The sequence below is a fragment of the Brachycentrus maculatus genome, unplaced genomic scaffold, assembly GCF_059751285.1.
Source record: "Brachycentrus maculatus isolate JH-2025_06_01 unplaced genomic scaffold, ASM5975128v1 h1tg000077l, whole genome shotgun sequence".
Taxonomy (NCBI): Eukaryota; Metazoa; Arthropoda; class Insecta; order Trichoptera; family Brachycentridae; genus Brachycentrus; species Brachycentrus maculatus.
Window position 1 is genome coordinate 1972650 of NW_028280831.1, and position 22112 is coordinate 1994761.

At 31.5% G+C, this 22112-nt stretch overlaps 1 protein-coding gene across 1 annotated transcript in view; it reads left to right on the forward strand.

Moving 5' to 3' along the window:
• Positions 1–19728, forward strand: part of LOC148311097 (cadherin-86C-like) — a 63864-nt gene extending 44136 nt beyond the window's left edge. Inside the window, exons 3-15 of the mRNA XM_088257301.1 lie at positions 1126–1319; positions 3850–4094; positions 6697–6780; positions 7055–7180; positions 7268–7532; positions 13083–13275; positions 13366–13609; positions 13701–14286; positions 14379–14730; positions 14944–15070; positions 15591–15721; positions 15801–16109; positions 16839–19728. Coding sequence (XP_088113427.1) covers positions 1126–1319; positions 3850–4094; positions 6697–6780; positions 7055–7180; positions 7268–7532; positions 13083–13275; positions 13366–13609; positions 13701–14286; positions 14379–14730; positions 14944–15070; positions 15591–15721; positions 15801–16109; positions 16839–19590 — 5608 coding nt within the window. The 3' untranslated portion in view covers positions 19591–19728. The remainder of the gene's footprint in view (positions 1–1125; positions 1320–3849; positions 4095–6696; positions 6781–7054; positions 7181–7267; positions 7533–13082; positions 13276–13365; positions 13610–13700; positions 14287–14378; positions 14731–14943; positions 15071–15590; positions 15722–15800; positions 16110–16838) is intronic.
• The last annotated feature ends 2384 nt before the right edge of the window (positions 19729–22112 follow it).

The window sequence follows — 22112 nt, forward strand, 5'->3', positions numbered from 1 at the left end:
TTTAGCGTTTTAAACTTTAAAAGCACGACATAAAACTTTTTATCGGTTTTACAATGCTTCAAGACATAAGAAGTGTTGAATGTGTCCATTCAAAATGAATGAGAATCATAGTTCAACGATCGAGAAAATTGATAGCACGAATATTTTATACGTCTTTCCAACGCTTCTGTCTTCTTGAAAACGATGTATAAAACTAACTTTAATTATTTAATGAAATGATGTTTTTAATGCCCAATGAAAAATGCAATAAAGATTTAAAATTTTCGGGTTATTAATAATAAAATACAATATAAATTACTTATAAGTATTCATATTTATTGTATGTACGGTATAAGTGGAGTCTCAGCATTTTCTACCAGTAAAAAATCTTTTTCGTATCCATACATATACATGTACTGGATTAACTATTAATGTATATTTAAAAAAAAAAAACATAATTATGTATTTCAAAATACATAGTAGTATTTACTAAGTAAAACTTAACTGTAAAAAGTAAATATTTTAATATGCTCAACTGTATTTATTTTTCGAGACGTCTTTTGGCATGCGAATAAAGCAAGACAGAACCGTGATCTTCTTTATCACCTTGGAGATCTGATTCCCTGGTATATCTGAAGTTAGTACAGATGTTCGCCATTCACATCGATTGAATTAATATAATTATTTGTCCAATAAAAATGTTATTGCATAGTGAATAAAATATTTTTTAAATATTTTTGTCTTATTTCCCGATCTAAAAATAAATAATTAAGTAGTCATATAATTTACATTTAAAGCAATAACTTTGTGATTTTCCATTTTATAATTAAAATATAACTTAATTTTGATATAACTGTAAATATTTTATTATAACTTAATTATAATGTCTGCCGGTTAGCTTCGAAACCGGTGGATATTATAATTAAGTTATAATAAAATATTTTTAGTGATTTAAAACAAAGTTATATTTAAATTATGTAATTATTTAGTCGCTTGCTACCTTGTAACCTAGGTGTATTGATTTCTGATGCTATTTATTTTCCTTTCATTCTTATCCTGCGCATGACGAACGATAACAATTTTATTTCTGCAACCCTGATATGTTGGATTTGTGTGATCTGTAATAAAATGTTTCTATTTCCGCAGAACATTATGGCGCGCGGTGCTCCTGGTAGTAGTGTTGTTCGTGGGAAGTGTACAGACCGGAGACCCTGTGTTCGATGCTGCTACCCTGATGAGATTGGTCTTGGTGCCGGCGGACGCGGCGGTCGGGTCGGTCATATACCGGATACGTGCGCATGACCAAGATTTCGACTATCCATTGCAGTTTGATATGATCGGTACGTATTGTATATTATATAATTTTCAATAAAAAAAAAATACATTGAAATACTTCAGCTTACAATAAAACTACAGTAATATCAGAGAAAACCACAACGTACAGTTAAACTCAGACTTCACAAATACGTGAGTGTATTTCACTTTACATACTACTGAATTTTATGAGAGAAATGAGTTTTTTTTAAAGTTGTATAATCTCTTCTTCTTCTAACCCTTAACCGCACCCAATGGTGCATAGGACACTGCATCGTACTGATGCAGTGTTATATTGATCGTCTCCTACATGAAGGCAATGTGATCAGTCCTGCGTTTCAGGAACCAGTCCAGGGTAATAATAAATAATTATTACTCATATTTACTTCAAACCCTCCCTGGGAATTGAGCCCGGGACCTCCAGCACGGTAGCTAAACACGCTTACCATTGCACCACGGAACCGGACATGATAAAATTGTATAAATAAAATATAAATTATGAATTTCTTTGACGTAAACTATGAGTTATATAAATTACAGAAACATGTCTTGTGAGTAAAAAAATAATTTATCATTGTTGTGTATAATTTCTTGACAAATTCATTCCTGTATTTTATAAAGACATATAAATTAATGAAAAATGTATTTAATATGTTAATACTCACACATACATATGTAAGTGCATTATTCATGATGTAGAAACATTTATTTTCACCTTGAATAGTTTATTTAAGTTGCCCGGATCTGATAGATGACATTCTGCATATTAAAATATCTTAAATATAAATATGTATGTGAATCTGTTATGGGGAAGTGTTATCTTTTCCATTACGTTATTGTATTGTAGAGTGGTGGTCTGGTAGTGTTTATTCATGGGTTATTCAACGAGTCACAATTTAGTAACGGTGTTAGCATGTCCGATCAACTTTAATTCCAAATCACATCATAGACACAGTTCGATTTACAATCACAATGACTGTGTCAAAAGTTTTCGGCATTCATAGATGACTTGTCAAAAAGAATTTCAATTTCATTCTGGACATAAATAATTAATTCAATCGCCTTGTATATATTATACTTAATAAAATTTAAGAACATAGTTACTATACAAAAGTATTTTTTTATTTATGCAAAATATTATGCCTGAAAAAATTAAATTAAATTAAACATTAAAAATACACAAAAATTATAAAATCCATTCATCGTATAATATTCAGCTATCATTATTTATTAAGTAGTGACAGTGAAGCTATTAATTTAAATTTACGGTCATTATTATGATAATGAAGAAATAATAAATTTAAGCGTAAAATCTCATAAAATCGCTTATGGAAATTTGAATATTATTTTAAGAGGAATATTATTTGCTTCGATAAATGTTGATATTATTCCATACGGCTTTATGTTTTACAAAAATCGACGGTAATAACAAAATTATGCTAACATTTCGGCGCATGTATGTTTGAAATTTTATTTGTATATTTAATAATCATTATGACATATCAGATTTAGTGGTGTCTATTTAGAAAATATGAAAAGACGAATTAGACAAATAAACCAGCTATGTGACAAATCTTGATTGATATAAGATATTTAATCCATTGTGCCCAATGTTTTGTTTTAAGGGATCAACCTTATTAATGTATCATTAACTATACTATCTAAAAAATATAAACTATCATTTTTAAAACATATTAACTTAATAATTTTCGTTCGCCTCCGTAGTGTAATGGTCAGCACGCTCGGCTACCGTTGTGGAGGTCCCGGGTTCGATTCCCAAGGGGGGTAAAATAAAAATAAGTGATTTTTTCACTGTCATATTTATTCAATATTACCCTGGACTGGTACCTGAAGCGGAGGGCTGATCACCTTTCCTTCATGTGTAAACGATCAAGATAACACTGCGTTTATATGACGCAGTGCCCTATGCACCATTGGGGTGCGGATAAGGGTTTTATTATTATTATTAACTAAATATGCCAAAAATCCTTGTACACAATTGACAAGGAGAATTCATAATTGACAAGGAGAAGTCATCTAATAAATATTTTTAAAAATAATAATAATAAATGTGCAATCTTAATAAATTAAAAAATTCAATTTACAATGTTCCTGGTTGTATATTGTGGCTTTGATTAGTTTAACTTTAAACCTTTACCATCAAACTAACCTAATCTTACTTAGCCAATATTATTAGTCTATATTTAGTCGATTGGAATAACAATATCAATAACCCAATGTGAATTTCCACACCAAAATCAAATTCAGTGGTGTCTTATTTAGAAAATATTAATAAGGCAAGTAAAAAAGCTATGTGACAAATCTTGATTGATATAAGATATTGAATCCATTGTGCTTATTGTATTGTTGTATCTATTTAAGGGACCAACCTTATAAATTTATTATTAATTATAAACATCTAGTATTATTTTAAGACAAACATATAAACTAAATATATTATACTAAATACAATTTAAATAAATAAATAAATTCAATTTATAATGTTTAAGGTTGAGTTTGCTTTAATAAGTTAACCTTCGCTTTCTGTTTTCCCAGGAGAGACGGGTCGCTCTGACGTGTCTGTCGAGACCCTCCCGTGCACCCGGTACAACTCCGTCTGTCAGGCGAACGTCATCCTGCAGCGCAGGCTGGAACCAGGGAGGTATGTGGACTTCAGGGTGTCCGTCAGGAACACCAAGGGGAGGACGAATAGGATATCCTGCTCTATCACAGCTACCAACGCCACCACTCCGCGAGACACCATCTTCCCGCACATCCCGGCTCTCATAATGGTACCAGAGGTAAGATAAGCTAATTTAATTTATTAATTCCCTCACAACATTTTGAATGCGTCAAAATACTTGTTTACAAAATCTGGATTATCTGGATTATTAATTACATGAGTTATTTTCAATCAAAATCAAAATCTGGATTATTAACTACAGGAGTAATTTTCATATTATTTTTTGACATCTCATCAAAGATGAAGAAGAATATGGAAGCCTGGGCATTTACGGAGCTAAATTTAGCCCCGTAAATGCCCAGACTTCCATATTCTTCTTCATCTTTGATGAGATGTCAAAAAATAATATTATTTCCCTCTTCAACCACTAAAGCTAGACTCATTTTTTAAATAGGTAAGACGTTGCAACATAATGAGTGTGTCCTAATACTTGTTTACAATTCTGAATTATATCCAATTAGAAGTTATTATTTTTTTTAATTTGGAATTTTTGGTAGAATTGGTAAATGTTACACGTGTCTAAAGTAATCACTTCAACCAGCCTTTGTCGGTCGTAAGCCTCGTAAATGCCCAGACTTCCATATACTTCTTCATCCATGTTGAGATGTCAAAAAATAAGGCAAGACGTTAGCAAAAATATATGTATCGTAGTAGATTGCAAGAAGTAAAAAAAAACTCCGTTATATTATAGTAATTAATTGTAAAAAGTTAAGCCATGTTAAAAAAAATTAACTCTTTATTATTAATTTATAATTTAATTTTTTTCACAATGATAGCTAATTTTACTATTACTATCGACTAATTATGTATGTCAAGACTATTATATTTACAAATTATCATTAATGATGAGATAACTCCCGAGGCCAATCCAAAATATAATTACAAAATCTAATTTTTATTCCATAATTATTTAATTACCACAAAGATAAGGCATCGATATAATATACTATGTATTTCTTGTGTATCTTATTTTATTTTACGATAATGTCAATTTGAATTACTCGATTTTCCATACTGTAATATTTCAATATCATGTATCCCGTCGGCTGTCCATGTAACCGGCAATTAACTTACATTTTATGATAATAATACTGGTACGCATTTATGTATCATTTCGAAACTTTCTGAAAAGTAGAACCAAAATAAAAACGTTCGAACTTCAGTTTAGATTGAAGCGAGATAGTAACGCCACATAAAGTATTGTGAATTTATTTGTGGACCATTTCTACCGACCTTCTATGTAATTTGATCCAGATGTTTTCAAATCACCCGCACGATCAAATAACCCGCAGCTTAAAGTTCTATTAATTTTCCACAAAGATTGGCAACAATCATCTCCTAAATTGTAGCACGGAAGTTTCTAAACTATGGTTATACAGAAGCCTCGGTCGTGATAGTCAAACACGCCTAAAGCACATACTGGATTCATATAATTTAAATTGCAGAGCTCTGTGGCCGTTGCACTATGTGATGGTGAAACTGAATTCATTTCTCAGGAGGACCCTTTCGTGAGAGAAGGTTAAAAGCATATCACATTCCGAGGCTCCTTTTGACATTGTTTTGAAGGGAACAATGCGATTCTTTCACGGTTCGAATTCTTGGATGCTCACGCCTGTCCATTTAAAATTGAAATCAATTTAATGTTCTTAACATTCTTGTTACACATGATTTTGAGACTATCATCTCAGATGAAGCACGTTTCAAATTTTATTATGACATTGAAATCTTTCTACAACATTTTGAGTGTGTCCAAATACTCTTATATTAGTATGTGAGGTCCGAATCCTGGATTATAATCACACACATGAGAAACGCCAGAAAATATCATTTAAATTTTTATCACTTAAACCAGCCTATGACGGTTGTCAGCCCCGTAAATGCCCTGACTTCCATATTCTTCTTCATCTTTGATGAGATGTCAAAAAATAATATGAAATCTTTCTACATTGCCTCCTTGTCTAATATGAAAGCAATACAGGTGTTTGCATCTTTATCTTTGGCTAGTATTTTATAGTAAAGTAGTCTTTCGCTGTTTAGATTCAACAAAAATCGGTTTCTTTACTATTCCTAGTATTAAATACTTTACTTTTTTTATTGTATTATACATTGATTCGGGTAAATGATACTTGAGCAGTCAACTCGGTGCTTAGAATTTAAATAGATGGTCGACGAAGGGGATACCATCAAACAGGAAACTGGTCAGTAATAAAACGTGGGTTTTTATTACCCTTTACGGTTGAAAGAAATATACCTTTCCGTATTTTATCCAAATACAAACAGCGAATAAACAAGCACACTGAATGAATTTGGACTTTATATGGAACTAATGAAATATTTATTATGTATATGTAACATCGCAATACGTACTGCATACGTTATAGTGTACAAAAAAACATTTTTTGGTGTATTATACGTGTTTAGGTATATCTTTAAATAGTAGGTACATGATAAAAAATATATATGTATTAAAATACATTAAGAAAACATGAAAATATATACAAAGTTAGTAACAAGATCGTTAAAAACAAAAAAGTAACTTGGGAAATCATGTTTTTTTTTATATTAATATTGATTCAGCATAGTATCAGTTCATTGTATGTTACACAATGAATCTTCATGTCACGAGCCATCTCTACATGTTTTTTTCTTTTCTTTTACAGGACGCCAAACGCGGCACGGAATTGGACTACATTGTCGCGAGAAAAAATCCATTACAAACGAAACCCGTTTACCTGGAACTATGGGTAAGACTAAAAAAAGTATTCATCATTCAAAACGTGATTTGTATTCAATCTCCCCTCAAATAAGTTTTTTTTCGAACTGGTATTATCTACTAGCCTAAAACGTTTTGTATCCGAAATGGTAAAACGTGATTATTTAAAGTACATCGATTATTTAAAACGCTAAACATTATTTTATTTAAATTTCAATTCATCTGTATTCTGTTTTTTATGAGGAATATACATATATAGCAGTAGTAATAAATAACAATAATTTGTATATTAATTCGTTTTTTAGGGTTCTCCGCTGTTTGCGATTCGGCAAAAACTGGTGTCGCCTGAAACAACCGAAGGAACAATCTTTTTAATTGGTCCATTGGATTTTGAGACACAATCTATGTACCACCTCACTGTTCTTGCAAACGTATGTACATTTGATTACAATTTAGTTTTTAATGAAAATTATTATGGTATCCATAAAAAAGTAACAATTTAATGTCTTGTTTCACAGGATGCATATGCAGAGCCTAGTCAGGATACCAGGAACATAGCGGGAATAGAAGTTGTGATTATAGTCCAAGACGTGCAAGATATGCCACCCGTGTTTACATCTGCTCCCCCGGTAACTCACCTTCAGCCGAACTTGGTTCCGGGCGACATTGTCGTGAGGGTACACGCTGAAGACGGCGATAAGGGAGCACCGAGGCAAATACGTTACGGCCTAGTGTCGGAGGGAAATCCTTTCACGACATTTTTCAACATCAACGAGACTACAGGTTAGAAAAAAGCATTTATTTTAATTGGAACATTATAACTATCTTGCTCCATTTGATTAGATATGCAAATATATGCGATCCTGGTATATTTATTTCCTCAGACGTTAAAATATTAAGTAACGTATCTAAAAATGTTTGTATTTTTTCCATTTGAAATAGTTTTCAAAACTTTTCAAGTCGGATTCCAGTTGTCATTAATAACAAACTACCTATTTAAAAGTCAGTTACCCTTAACACCTAAGTCTCGACTGTCCGTTTTTTTTTCCTATTTAAATTATAGTGGAGAGACCAATTAAATTGGACTTATGTTTTCTTTTTTGTTACGCCGCCTTAGGGTATACAAAGTACCGATCTCCACGTTCCGTACTTCCCTTGAATAAATTAAAGTTTTGACCTCCTTGCATAATGAAATCGGACGTAATACGTTCCTTGAGTTAAAACCAGTTGAAGGGGAGGTATAAATAACGAGGAGGTGGAAACAACGGGTGCTTTACAGTCTAGTGATAAGAGGTCGAGATAATATTATAATAATATGTCCGTACGAGTAAAACTTAACTACCCACCGTAGGCGAAGTCTAAAATATAAAGTTGTTGTAAATGCTAGTATGTAGATATATTAAGAGACATAGGGACAAAAGAAAGGAGTAACTACCGATGTATACAAGGTAGGCTATGTGAGTGGTCTTCGCTACGATCTGCAAATTTTATAATTATCTACAATTAGAATGAGCGATTTTTGACATAAGAGATTTGTGTGTTTGGCATATGCCTGTCTTATAAACAATAGTTGGCAGCTCGTAACAAATTTCATGCTAATTTAAATTGCGGAAGAACAAACAAAAAACTGTTTAATTCATAGGTACCAAGATGAGATAATAATTTATAGTAATATTTGTTTAGAAGCATAACATACTAGGATCGACTGATAAGTTTAGAGAAAAAAACTTTACCAGAAGTAACGCATTGTTTAAGTTCTAGCAGCATAACTCTTTGTAACGTTTGGAGAGGGGTAACAGTAATCCACATGAATTTTAAGAAAGAACATATTACTAAAAATAAAACATAGATAAACTTGTATAATATGGAAATTGAAGTCGAACATCGGCCAGGGAGTGATGAGAGAACACTGAAGGTGGCGAAAACTATTTCGTCAATTGGGGAAGTGAGCGTCTTTGTTTTATTAGGATTTCCAAGGAATTAACCACATAAATTACATTAAAAAATAATGAAAAATAAAAAACACTTATTGAAAAAAGTAGATAGAGAAAATAAAAATAAAATGCATTAATAAACTGCTCTTTCGATAAGATTTTCTCGAAAGTCTCCATAGCTAAATTTTAAGAATTAGACATTTTATTTAATCATTATTTACATCTACTATTTTATCTAGACTTGACAGTAGTACAGTAGTTTTATATTTTTTCTTAGTTTTTTTTTATTTATTTTTTACTCGGTGTTTTTTCCAAACGAGACAATGCGTATTTTGCAATCTTCATAAACAGTTTTTGTGGGTTTAATTAAAATTGGAAAAATATACCAATTATATACCTATGAATTGAGACTATCTTAACAAGAACAAAAAACTTCATTAATTGATTCGGCAGTCACTTTGTAATAAAATCTATCCATTTTTTATTGAAGTTTTACTTAGTAAATGCCACTATTTCTTAAAATCTACTGTGACGCGTGTTTCGATGCAAACACGGTTTTTGAAAATGATGTGGATTTTAAGAAATACTGGTATTTACTAAGTAAAGCTTTAATTAAAAAAAAAACTGTTTTTTTTTTACAAATAAAGGCCACTTTTCAATCGACCCTTGTTGTCAGCGCGGCAAGGTCGACCGGTAACAGAAAATGTGAAAAACAAAATTTATTTTATAGTATTCGTCACTCGTCACATTCCATCAGTATTAATGTCAATCATCCACGTGCAATAAATTTATTAATAATAATTAAAAACATTTTTAATCTATCCGCGCTGGATTGATTTTATCTTGTTTGACGAAAAATGAAACAAAAGTCCGTGTACATTTTTAAATGGACTTTTGAATTGGGGCATAACCTAAATAATAGTTCCACAAACTGTAATATACTGACCATACTCGACGCACGAAATTAAGAAATACACAAATTTTTTATTACCTTATAAATATATTATGAATTTCTAAAAATTCCAAGGTTTCCTTGTCCAAAACGGCACGACCTACGAAGGTATTTCTTTAGTAGGTATATCATATTTGCGTGAGTAAAAAAATAATAAAAAATAATTTATTTTTGTAGGTCAATTGCTGGCCAATTAAAGAGGTGTACATACGTATAATTTTCTTTGAAAATGCGGTTAATTTTGTGTCAATTGCGATATTATGTTAATATTTTTAACTGTTATGTGGTCAAATATTGGTATTGTGAGTAATTTTCCTTCTAAATCGATCAATCGTTCGTCTCTGAAGTGTAGTGGTCAGCGCGTTTGGCTACCGTGCACATGACTACATAATTAACGATCACGTTGCCATCTCGTCAACCGATGCGGTGCCCTATGCTCCATTGGCTGCAAATAGGGATCAAAATAATGTCTTTGCACTGTTCCGTGTCTGTCTGCTGTGCTGGTCGGGGTTGTGGGCGTCTGTGTACCGGCCAACGTCGAGTCGTAATTGGATCTAGCTGACTAATTGAACTAAACACTAATCCCTTTCACTGCCTACACTGGGGAACTTCTAGAAAATTTGGTGATGGACTTACAATCTTGTATTTATTTAGATTGGCAGTGACAGGTATATTGAAAGCTTTTAAATGTAAATTCACAGTAAAATCGGGATACAATTTTATATTGTTTCACATTTTCAATAAATTTCGCAACTTAGTTAAAAAATAAAATTGCTTAGCAAGAGCAGATCTGTCAGGAAGCCTAGATGCTTCTGTATCAGATCTGGGCATGCGGTGGGACAGCTTTCAATCGGATCAAAATAATATTATGTATTTCGTATTTGTAAAAATCGGTCGCAGTATTTCCTTTTTCTCCTATGTTATGTACGTATATACGAACGTAGAGATATTTATTTGCAGTTCTTTTTTACTTTCGATAAAACTGGTTTCCAACATACTAAATTATTCCGAACTGTGGACAGTCGCCGGTCGCATTCATATTGTTTTTAGAAGGATATATGCGGCAGTATTATCAAGGAGGTTTGTAACTCCTTTTGTTGAAACAAATCGAGTTTTTACCATGAGAGCTATCATCTATAAATGTTGCTACGAATAGTAGTCACATCTATAAATGCCATTCTATGGTGAAGGATATGAGTACATATTTTAATCATTCGCTTGTATTCCGCGGACTTGAAGATTTACAGATAATGTAGTCTTTCTTAAACGTCACACGTATATAAAACATTGTATTTATACATATATATATATATATATATATATATATATATATATATATATATATATATATATATATATATATATATATATATATATATATATATATATATATATATATATATATATATATATATATATATATATATATATATATATATATATATATATATATATATTTATATATATACATATATATATATATATATATATATATATATATATATATATATATGTATATATATATATATATATATATATATATATATATATATATATATATATATATATATATATATATATATATATATATATATATATATATAGTATATATATATATATATATATATATATATATATATATATATATATATATATATATTTATATATATATATATATATATATATATATATATATATATATATATATATATATATATATATATATATATATATATATATATATATATATATATATATATATATATATATATATATATATATATATATATATATATATATATATATGTATATGTATATATATATATATATATATATATATATATATATATATATATATATATATATATATATATATATATATATATATAAATATATATATATATATATATATATATATATATATATATATATATATATATATATATATATATATATATATAAATATAAATATGCAGTTTTATATTACGAATTGAAAGTTTTTCGGAGTAAATAAATTTTCATTCTTAAATCATGCAAACAAAATAAAACAATTAAGCAAATCATTAAAAAAATAACTGCTTAAGACCAATACTGAAAACTTAAACGTTGTAGATTGATGAGAATCGAAATATCGACCTTGGTATATATTGATCTAAGCGGGGCCGTCGATATGTCGACGATGAAGCCTATGTATTTTGGCTGTCGAGCTGGGATTTTGTGTCGCAGTTTTGTTCCGAATCGTCAATAATATTGACTCCTAATAAAATGAACAATTTTAGTAATTTTAGCATATGTACATGTAAGAAAAAATCTCAGCAGTAAAACGATTTAGGTATCCGGTTGGTAGCGGAGTTAGAGGAGATCAAGGTCGTTTAATGGATGAGAGAGTCAAGTCAGATAGGGGGGACGTAGTAACATGACCACCCTGGGAATCGAACCCGGGACCTCTAGCACGGTAGTTAGATGCTCCAACCATTTCCCGATTGAGGCGGACAAAATTTGCATCATTAATCTCGATATTTTATTTGAAATTCAATAAAGTGTTTTGTTAAATAAAGATATGAAAAAAAAACAATAAATTATTTTGTAGCTTTTTCAAATATTTCGCAGATTAGAATATATTGATTACGTGCTAATAAATTTTATTTCTCGCGCTCTAAACCATTTTAAGGAGAAAAAACACATAAATACGTAAATATAAGTTTGCCTTTATTTAAATGTTCAAAAAACCTAGACATATGCAAATAAGGCGCCAAGGCAAGATATTATAGTAGGTATTTGTTCATAAATCTTAGTTTATTAAATGTATCGTGTTTTTTCTTTGTTTTTGTTTAATGCCTTGATGTGGGATTTAAATGTAACATAACACCTCTCTAAATTCGGATAGATTATTAATGTCTCTCAATGGCTAAAATATAGTTCGAGGCATTTCTTTAAATACCTATTCCATATAGAATTTATAGCATAAAACTACTGAATGAATTGAAATGAATTTCAATATTCAAAAAATATGTTATTTTAAATCAATATTAAATACTGTTCATATTTTTTTTTATCCTAATAAAAGATATCGGAATCATTGTTTGCAGTGGTTTCAAAATAAATTCATTTACGCTTGGTCTGAAAACCTCGTATCACACTACATATTTTGTATAGTAACTACTAAAACCTGAAAGCTACTTGGTAAATTTGTTCTTGTCACGCCACTATTGGAGGTGACAGAAAATTCGATTGGATTTACAGAAATAGGCACGATTCTATGTTTTTTAAAGCGAAAAGCACTTTAGGTGTCTTAAGTCACGCGGAGTAATCAATTTAAATAAAACAGAGTACCTACTTAATTAAAACAATAAATTAAATTTATCAACCAACTCATTTATTTTCGAAGCGCGGAATTTAAACTCTTTCGTTGCGATATTCATTTACCAGGGTATCATAAATTTTTAGGTGACGTGACACTAGAGCGCCCGCTAGACGACATTGCCGCGATTTCACACGTCGGCTCTCCTGTTCTCCTGACCGTTATAGCCGAGGAGGTGAAAATTCATCGAGACGAACCGGAAGCGATGTCTGCCACCGTACAGTTGGCGTTCATCATGCCCGAGAGGGGAAACTCGCCGCCATATTTCGAAAACGATAAGTGAGTATTACGAATTCGATTAGGAAATAAAATAAGATCAATTGACAATTATAAGAAATGTATGTATATTTTGACATATTATTTTTTCAGTTATATTGCCCGAGTTGATGAAAATAGTCCCCAGGGCACAGCCTTATTTTTCGCCGATCCATATATTCCACAAGTAAATGATGATGACTCGGGGAAGAATGGAGTTTTTTCTTTGAGTCTTGCGGGAAATAATGGGACATTTGAAATATCTCCAAGCGTCGGAGAGAGAAGAGCTAATTTTCTTATCAAAGTAAGAGATAATAGCATGCTCGATTTCGAAGAAAGGCATTCAGTTACATTTCAAGTACGTATATATGTTCTTGGCATTTTATAAAATCGTCAGAAATTATCCACAATATCAGCATATTGACTAATGACAAAAAACTTTTTTTCAGATTGTTGCTCAAGAGCTGGGACCGGCTACTAATTTATCCACAACAGTTAATGTAACTGTATACTTAAATGACGTAAATGACAATTCACCAACATTTATTGAAGAAAGTTACCACGTGGAACTAGCAGAAAATGCTACAGCTGGAACGAGAGTTGTTCAAGTAAAAGCGGAAGATGTCGATACGGGCGTTTTTGGAAAAATTCAATACACCGCCATATTAGGTTACCTAAACACGTCATTGAATTTAGATCCAAAAACAGGACTGATAACGATAGCAACAAACAACCATGGATTTGATAGAGAAGCCATGCCAGATATAAGATTTTTAGTTGAAGCTAGGGACAATGATGGAATTGGAAATAGGGCAACTGTTCCTCTTGTCATCAAACTTTTAGATGTTAATGATGAGACACCGGAATTTGAAAGAACGATATACGAGTTCATTTTGGCGGCTAATTTAAGAAACTTTACATCTCCAGCAATAATAAAAGCAGTTGACAAAGATGCTGAACCGCCCAATAACATAGTCAGATATGAAATCATCTTAGGAAACTTTGAAAACAAGTTTGCATTGAATGAAGTAACAGGTAAGCAAGAATAAAACAACAAAATTAATAAAAACAGTTTATTACTTGTCAAAATTCTTTCCGTTCATACATTAATATATATTTTTTTATAGGTGAACTATATCTGTTAGAACCACTGAAAAAAACCAGTCCACACACACGAAGAAGAATTAAACGTCAATTTGGTACTGAGCAGGAATCTGAGTTCTATGTTTTAACAGCAAGATCATATGATCTAGGAGTACCGCATAGATATTCCATGACGACCATTAGAGTATATCCTCCAGAGAGCAAAACAAGAACTATGCTGTTTGTAGTTCCCGGACTCAAACCAGATAGAGAAAAGACTGAGCAAATATTAAGCACCATTACTGGAGGAAAAGTAACAATAACAGAAATCAGACCCTACAAAGGAACAGAAGTAGGACTTACCGATGTCACTGCAGGAAGTGGTGGGAAAGAGAGGTAGTTAGATTATAAGAGAGTAGTTATATTCAGAAATAGTTAAAATGCTAAATGAATAAAAATACAACTCTGAATACAGTGGATGAAACCGAAATACAAATTCGGTTCACAACTGCATTCTCAATGTTCTCCAGAATATAACATTGCATGCATTCTAATTTAATAATTTTTCTCTTTTATTCACCATATACTCATATATATCCTTTTTTGTAGGAGTGTCGTCGTAGCTACCATTTTGTCAACTGGAAACTCTCTCGTTGATGTCAGTCACATTCAACAACAGTTAAATAATAATAAAACAATTGCTGCTACAGCTGCAGTTAGCTCTGATGATTCTGTGGTGAGTTAAAACTAAATAAAAAATGTAGTTTATAGTAGTGATATACATAATATGAACTGTATTATTTTTGACATCTCATCAAAGATGAAGAAAAATATGGAAGTCTGGGCATTTACGGGGCTGACGACCGTCATAGGCTGGTTTAAGTGATCACTTTACACACGTGTAACATTCACCAATTCTACCCATTATTGACAACCACATCACTCAAATTCTTGGAAGTTCTATATATATGAACCAATTTGGAAACCTTGTTCTTGAATCACTAGAACTTCACTAGAGACATCTATTGGTGAGATGTAAAGAAGCTTTTTTACTAAGCAGAAACTCTTATCCCCAGACTTCCATATTTTTCTTCATCTTTGATGAGATGTCAAAAATAATATGAAAATAACTCCTGTAATTGGAGATAATCCAGATTTTGTGAACAAGTATTTGGACACACTCAAAATGTTGTAATATGAACTGTACGTTATTAAGTACGCAATCTTTGTTTGAATGTAAGCATTTTGTGTTCTAGGTCGTGTACAAGGCGGAGAATCAAGTCCTGTTCTGGCTGCTGATCTTCCTGGCAATCTGCATCACCCTCGCTCTCATATCCCTCATCTGCTGTTGCATCTGCGACGGCTGTCCTCTCTACATGCCCCCGAGGTAATTAGCGTAGCTACTAAAATTACTAATAGTAGAGAGTTGGATTGAAATATCCCGTAAAGTAATACAAATATTTTAGGAAAAGAGTGATCCGTGTCAACTCCACAGACGACGACGTTCATTTAGTTGTTCGAGAAAAGGGGAGGGACAAGGAAAATAAGTCAGTCCAGGCGGCCGAGTGGTACGGGAGGAAGGAGGCGTGGAGTGCTCAGGAGTCGGACGCCCGGACCAAACCGACGCAGTGGAGATTCAACAGGAGGAACAACAAGTCCAAGGAGTCAGCAGACATCCGCCCCATCCGCTCAGCAGGCGCCAAAGGAGACCTCTTCACACCAACAGCCGCTAAAAATGAAATTAAACTAGAAGACCGACATACTGTCAAATTAAGGTAAATTATAATAGAGTTTTTTATTTATTCCCCAATAAATCTAATAATTACACCTTTGCATGTACTAACCTTTAACATACCACAATAATAATAATGAATAACCCCTCATATATTCCACAACGACTGCAACTCAATATGAATATTTCTATAGATGGAGCTCAGAATTGTGCTACTGTACCGTGACAGTTAATTGTCATGTGCAGTTTGTTTATTTGTCATTTGTTAGCCTTAGTCACAGATATCAACATTGCAAATTTAAAATATTTTCTATTAAAAAGAATTGAAAACTCATTAATTACTTAAACGTTATAATAAAATATTGTATCATAAAAAGTGGGTAAAGTATAAAGTTAGTATCTTTTAAATGTAGAATTTAGATTTAAACACTTTTAAATCATGAGTTTGAAGTGAAAAAGAATACCTTTTTAAAGTAGCATACCAAGTACCTTATCTGCAATATTGATCTTTTTCTGAATTAAAAATTAATTTAACAAGAAATCAATTAAATATCAGTAACATCCTTTTTTGTATGTAAAATATCACAATATTTTCATTACTTTTTGCTACATATATTTCATATATACTTCAGTAAAATGCCAATAATCTCATACTAAGTAATGTAGCATTTAAAAATATATTGTTCACCCAAACACATACCCGAAAATTGTATAAAACTTTTTGTATACAATTCAATATTGTATAACTAATAATGACCTTTTATTATTACAGGGAAGGTCCAAACATTATTTACACTAAGGAAATCCAAAATGGAAATGATTACATTATCGAGAGAAATATTTATATGGAAGATATGGATCGTGAATATGCGCGAATAGCTGGATATAGAGGATCGAACAAAAATTTACATAAACAAACAGAAGATGATGCTGACGCTGATTCATTGCGACGACATGAAATGGAGAGAGGTTCCGAAGTAGATTACATGAAGCAAGATGCTGATAAGATATCAATAGCTAGAAATACTAGTCAACAAAATTTAAGAAGACATGAAAATGTGCACCAACCAAAAGATTCCTCATCTCTCATTGATGGACGAGATCAACTATTTATAAAAGAAGGGAAAACAGAGATTCTTCGACTTGTCACAAGAGGAGATATGGAGGAAGAACGTTATGTTAATATTCCTCGTCATCAACAAATTCGGCAAACTGCAATACCAAATCAGTATGTAGTGGTTGATAATGGAAAAGATATTTTGATGCAAAGGTACATAGAAGATCAAGGTGATGAGGTGAAAAATCTCCGTGCCAAAATGGGACAGCAAAACAAAAGATTTTTAGCCAATGAAAAGGTGTATATCGAAGATTCAAGACTACTTCAAGCTGTAAATGATCAAATGCCTATAAATAATATTCATTTCAATCAAGGTGACAACAATTATCAAAGTTTAGAGTTACCAATCCCAGGAACTGTATTACCAACTGATTTAGATGGATATAGTCAGAGAAGAAACAATTACGATAACTATCCAAACTCGTTGCATATGAGGCAAGACATTTTGGAAACATCGCTTCGAGAACAAAATGAATTGCTTAGAAGAATTCTCCTTCAAAAAGATAAATCGAATCATTATCAGGATGCAGCATCACAATTTGAAACAAATTTAGAAACACAAAGTCTACCTGGTCATTCCGTAATGGCTACACAAACAGAATGTCATACAAGTACTCAAACCGAACCATTGAATATGAGACCCGCTAGAAGAAAGGCGAGAAGTGATATTGATGAGTCTTTTAGTGAAGAAGAATATGAAATGTATATTGATCAGAGTCCTAGAAAAATTAAATGGGTAAAACGAAAAAAGCCCAAGAGAAGGAAATCAAAATACAAAGAAGAACATCCAAGAAGAAGTATAAAAGTAGAAGAGGTTAAAAGAAAAATTAGAACTCCTATAATGGAAGAAGGAGAGCCTTCATTTGATAATGAAACTGATAGACATTCACGAAAAATAAGAAGTAAAGATGAATATCATAAAGCATATGGTGAAACAAAGGCGAGTATTTTAAGGAAAATGGTGAATGATGTTCCGGCTCATAAAGATCATAGTTCAATAGAAAATGAGCGACCTGTAAGGTCAGCTTTAAAAAAGGATGTCTTGATTGAAATATCTAATTCCCTCGATGATTCTTTAAAAAATCGTCCAAAATTATTACGCCAGACAGCTAGTACCATGTACGAAGACAGCGACGTAGCTTCAGACGATGAGGGACAACGTAAAGGTTCTAGAAGAAATTCTGATGAATTTACCGACGACAGTTTAGAAAGAAAAAACATTTATGAAAAAAATCCATCAAGTAGAAAAAGTACAGGTAGAGACAAAAGAAATTTAGTATTTTCTCGTCAAGGCTCATCTACGGACGCAAAAGATGCCATCTCTATTAAAGATGAAATACTGAGCAGTAAGCACTCTTCTGCCAATAGTAAGTTGTCTGATAAAGATAAACCCTCAACAGAGAAATCAGATGTCGAAGAGAAAAATCTTAGAAATTTATCCATTACAGAATTACAAGATCAAGACTCTGAAATAAGGAAACAAATTGTCAAAGCAAAAACCACCGATGGCGAATTTAAAAAACCGATTGACAAAACTCTAGATGTTAGTAAAAGTGTTCCAAGATACATGCAGTGGTACAATAATGGTAACAACAAAAGCGGTAACTTTCAAGTACAGCAAGAAAACAAAGTTATTCCACCTAAACCAAAACGATCTATAAACAAAAACAAAAACTTGAAAGATAATCAGGAGCAAAGTGATAAGAAAGCAACGAGTGAAGATAGTTCAAAAAAGAAATATTCGGAAAAAGCAAAACTCAACGAATCGAAGAAGTCTAAATCAGAGGTAAAAGAAAAGTCTTCTAAATTACATCCACGCGTTATGAAAGAAGAAAAGGTAAAACCTATTCCAGAAGGACCTCTACCAGACACTCATCCTCGCTTGCAGCATTCAGAGCATAGATACGAGCGGGAGTACCAAAATCAAAATCCAATGTGTTTCATTCAGCCAACACACCTTCCTCAGTATTTAGGGATCCAGAGTCCGGTGACTGACCAACAAACGGCTAGTAATCAGCCCCTCTATATAAATCAGATACCTGTCAATACCCCTATCCAAACAGTAACACCAACTGGACAGGCTACGACAGTTTACTTGAATTCTTCTGACGATGTTCAGTCTCAAACCGATCCAGAAAGCAGATTAAAAAGTACAAATGTTGAATCTCCAAATAATAATGTATCTACTGGAATTAGTAATAAGGAAAGTAATGTTTCTGTGAAACATTTCAAGGGCGTTGAAGATGATGACTCCGGGATTGCGATGACCTCTCTACTAGCGGGACAGACCAATTCACAAAATGTTAAAAGATTACCGATAACTGAAAAACAAAGTGTATTTACAATAGCATACAATGATGTACATACTAAACAATTAAGGCCTGACAGTAGCACTCCATCCTTTTAATAGTAACTCAATGTATAGTATGATAATTTAATGGTTTAAGCTTTATTTGATATTTTTATACAAAGTAATGTTATTTGAATTTTTGTAAATACAATACATACTTGTGTATATTATTTTGTACAAATTATAGTATTTCATCTTTACAATACATTCCATTTTGTATTATAAAGTCTGTAAAAAAAATTAGATAAATTCAAGTGATATTATGTACATACATACTAATTTTAGTCAATACATAGTTAAATACAAACATACATATCTAATAAACATTAGAGATTACATCATATATTTATTTTGAAATAATTGAAAGTTAGTTTTTTTTATTGAAATTAATTATTTATACAAATGTATTTGTCAATCATAATTCACCAATTTGTCTTTGCAAAAATATTCCGTCCTTAAAATGTGATTCTAGAAAGTTAATAATGATAAAAAAAACCCAAATTGACAATTTGGAATATTCTATTTTAAGTACATATATTGTTATAATGTATATACCATAAAATTATTACTAACAACTCGTAAAACATAAATAAAGAAAATGTTTTCTATTTAAAATGTGTAGTTTTTCAATTTATATAACCTTATTCCAGAACTTAATATTCCATAGTATCCTGTTTTTGGTAATACTTTATGCACAAATGGATTTAGATTATTTTTGAAAAAGTGCAGTAGCTAGAATATTCTTCCCTTACCAAACTCGGTGAGACCCATTAGTGTCTGGGTTAAATCAAAGTATTTGACTGTACCTGTGATGTTATTATCAGTGCATTTGTATTTTTAAATATGTATTTAAAATTAATGACATAAGTGTGCACAGAAAATCAAAAATTATTTTAATAATTGGATAAATGCAACTTGCATAGACTACATGACTACTAGTGCACACCTATTATCCTATTCTTCCGCTTCCATAGTGTAGTAGTTAGCATGTTGGGTGACATTGCTGGAGGCACCATATTCGATTCCCAAGGGTGCAAATCATAAGAGATTCTCACTGTATTTTTATTCAACCACATAAGCTCAGCTTTTATTCACAAAAATTTATCTACAATAATAATAAAACCCTTATCCGCACCCCAATGGTGCATAGGGCACTGCGTCATATAAACGCAGTGTTATCTTGATCGTTTACACATGAAGGAAAGGTGTTCAGCCCTCCGCTTCAGGTACCAGTCCAGGGTAATATTGAATAAATATGACAGTGAAAAAATCACTTATATTTATTTTACCCCCCTTGGGAATCGAATCCGGGACCTCCAGAACGGTAGCTGAGCGTGCTGACCATTACACTACGGAGGCGGACTATCTACAATACCAGGATTTTAAAATTTTATTTACAGAGCATACATAATTCAAATGTTTTTCGGTTTAAAAAAACAAAACAGAAGCAATTTTAAAACTCAACATTTAAAAATAAAACAAGTCTAAGTATAATAACAAAAAAAGACAATAAAACAACAGTAAAATGGTCAAATTTGGTAATTTATTAAATAATTTACAAAACAATCTAGAAAAGCATCAAGTGGCACTGACATGCTTAATTAGATTTTTTTCTTATGTAACGCAAACAAGACGAAACACGCGAGCAGTGCTTGGGTTGGCGCGTTACGATACATGTACCCATCTGCGAACAGGGCTCGATCAAAAGTATCAAATGATAAATGTAACCTCAAACTAGTGCTTGATGCCCAGGACTGAGCATCTTAAGGTCATGTAATTGACAATCATAATAAAGTTGGGTCAATTTGATGCAGTGTCATATGGTTCATTGGATGTAGACAAGGTTAAGAGAGAAAAAAAACATATTGACTTTTAGCGACATCTGTTGATACAAAAGAAAAACACATTTATCAATGCAACACTCCTTTATTATTAACTGTTATAAATATTCATAGATGGCATTAAACGAATAACAACAACAAATATTGCTCATTGCATTTTTAAATATAATATAAGTACTTACTTATTTAAAAAATAATAACAGATATTTATTGACTGTCAAATTTACTTTAAAAATAATAACAGATATTGATTTCTCCACAAGTAAAATGGATAAAGTAATTTTTTTAATTAATCCAGTTTGTACAGTATATTGTTGTAGGGTAATAATAATAATAATAATAAAATTGGATAACTTATATAGCGCCATTTTCGTAAAAAAATACCTCAAGGGCGGCAATTAAATGAAACATGAGCATTTTCCAGATCCTTTTTATCAAAAAAATACATCAGGTTTACCATTGCAAGCCCTGATTGGGGATTTCTTGAGAGTATAGAATTATTTTGAGATAGGACAAGTATATACAAGTAGTACTTACATGCATTTAAATATGTTTTGTCATAATAAATATTTTAAAACCGCTAGCAAACTAAAACGCGGCTCACGCTTGTTTTTAAATTCTCACAAATAATACATTATAAAGCCTTTTATTATTAATTTTTTTTTAAATATTTGCCTTAGTTATGAAGTTTATTTCCTATTTTTTTATTTTTTTTTATCATACACATAATTTTTTATC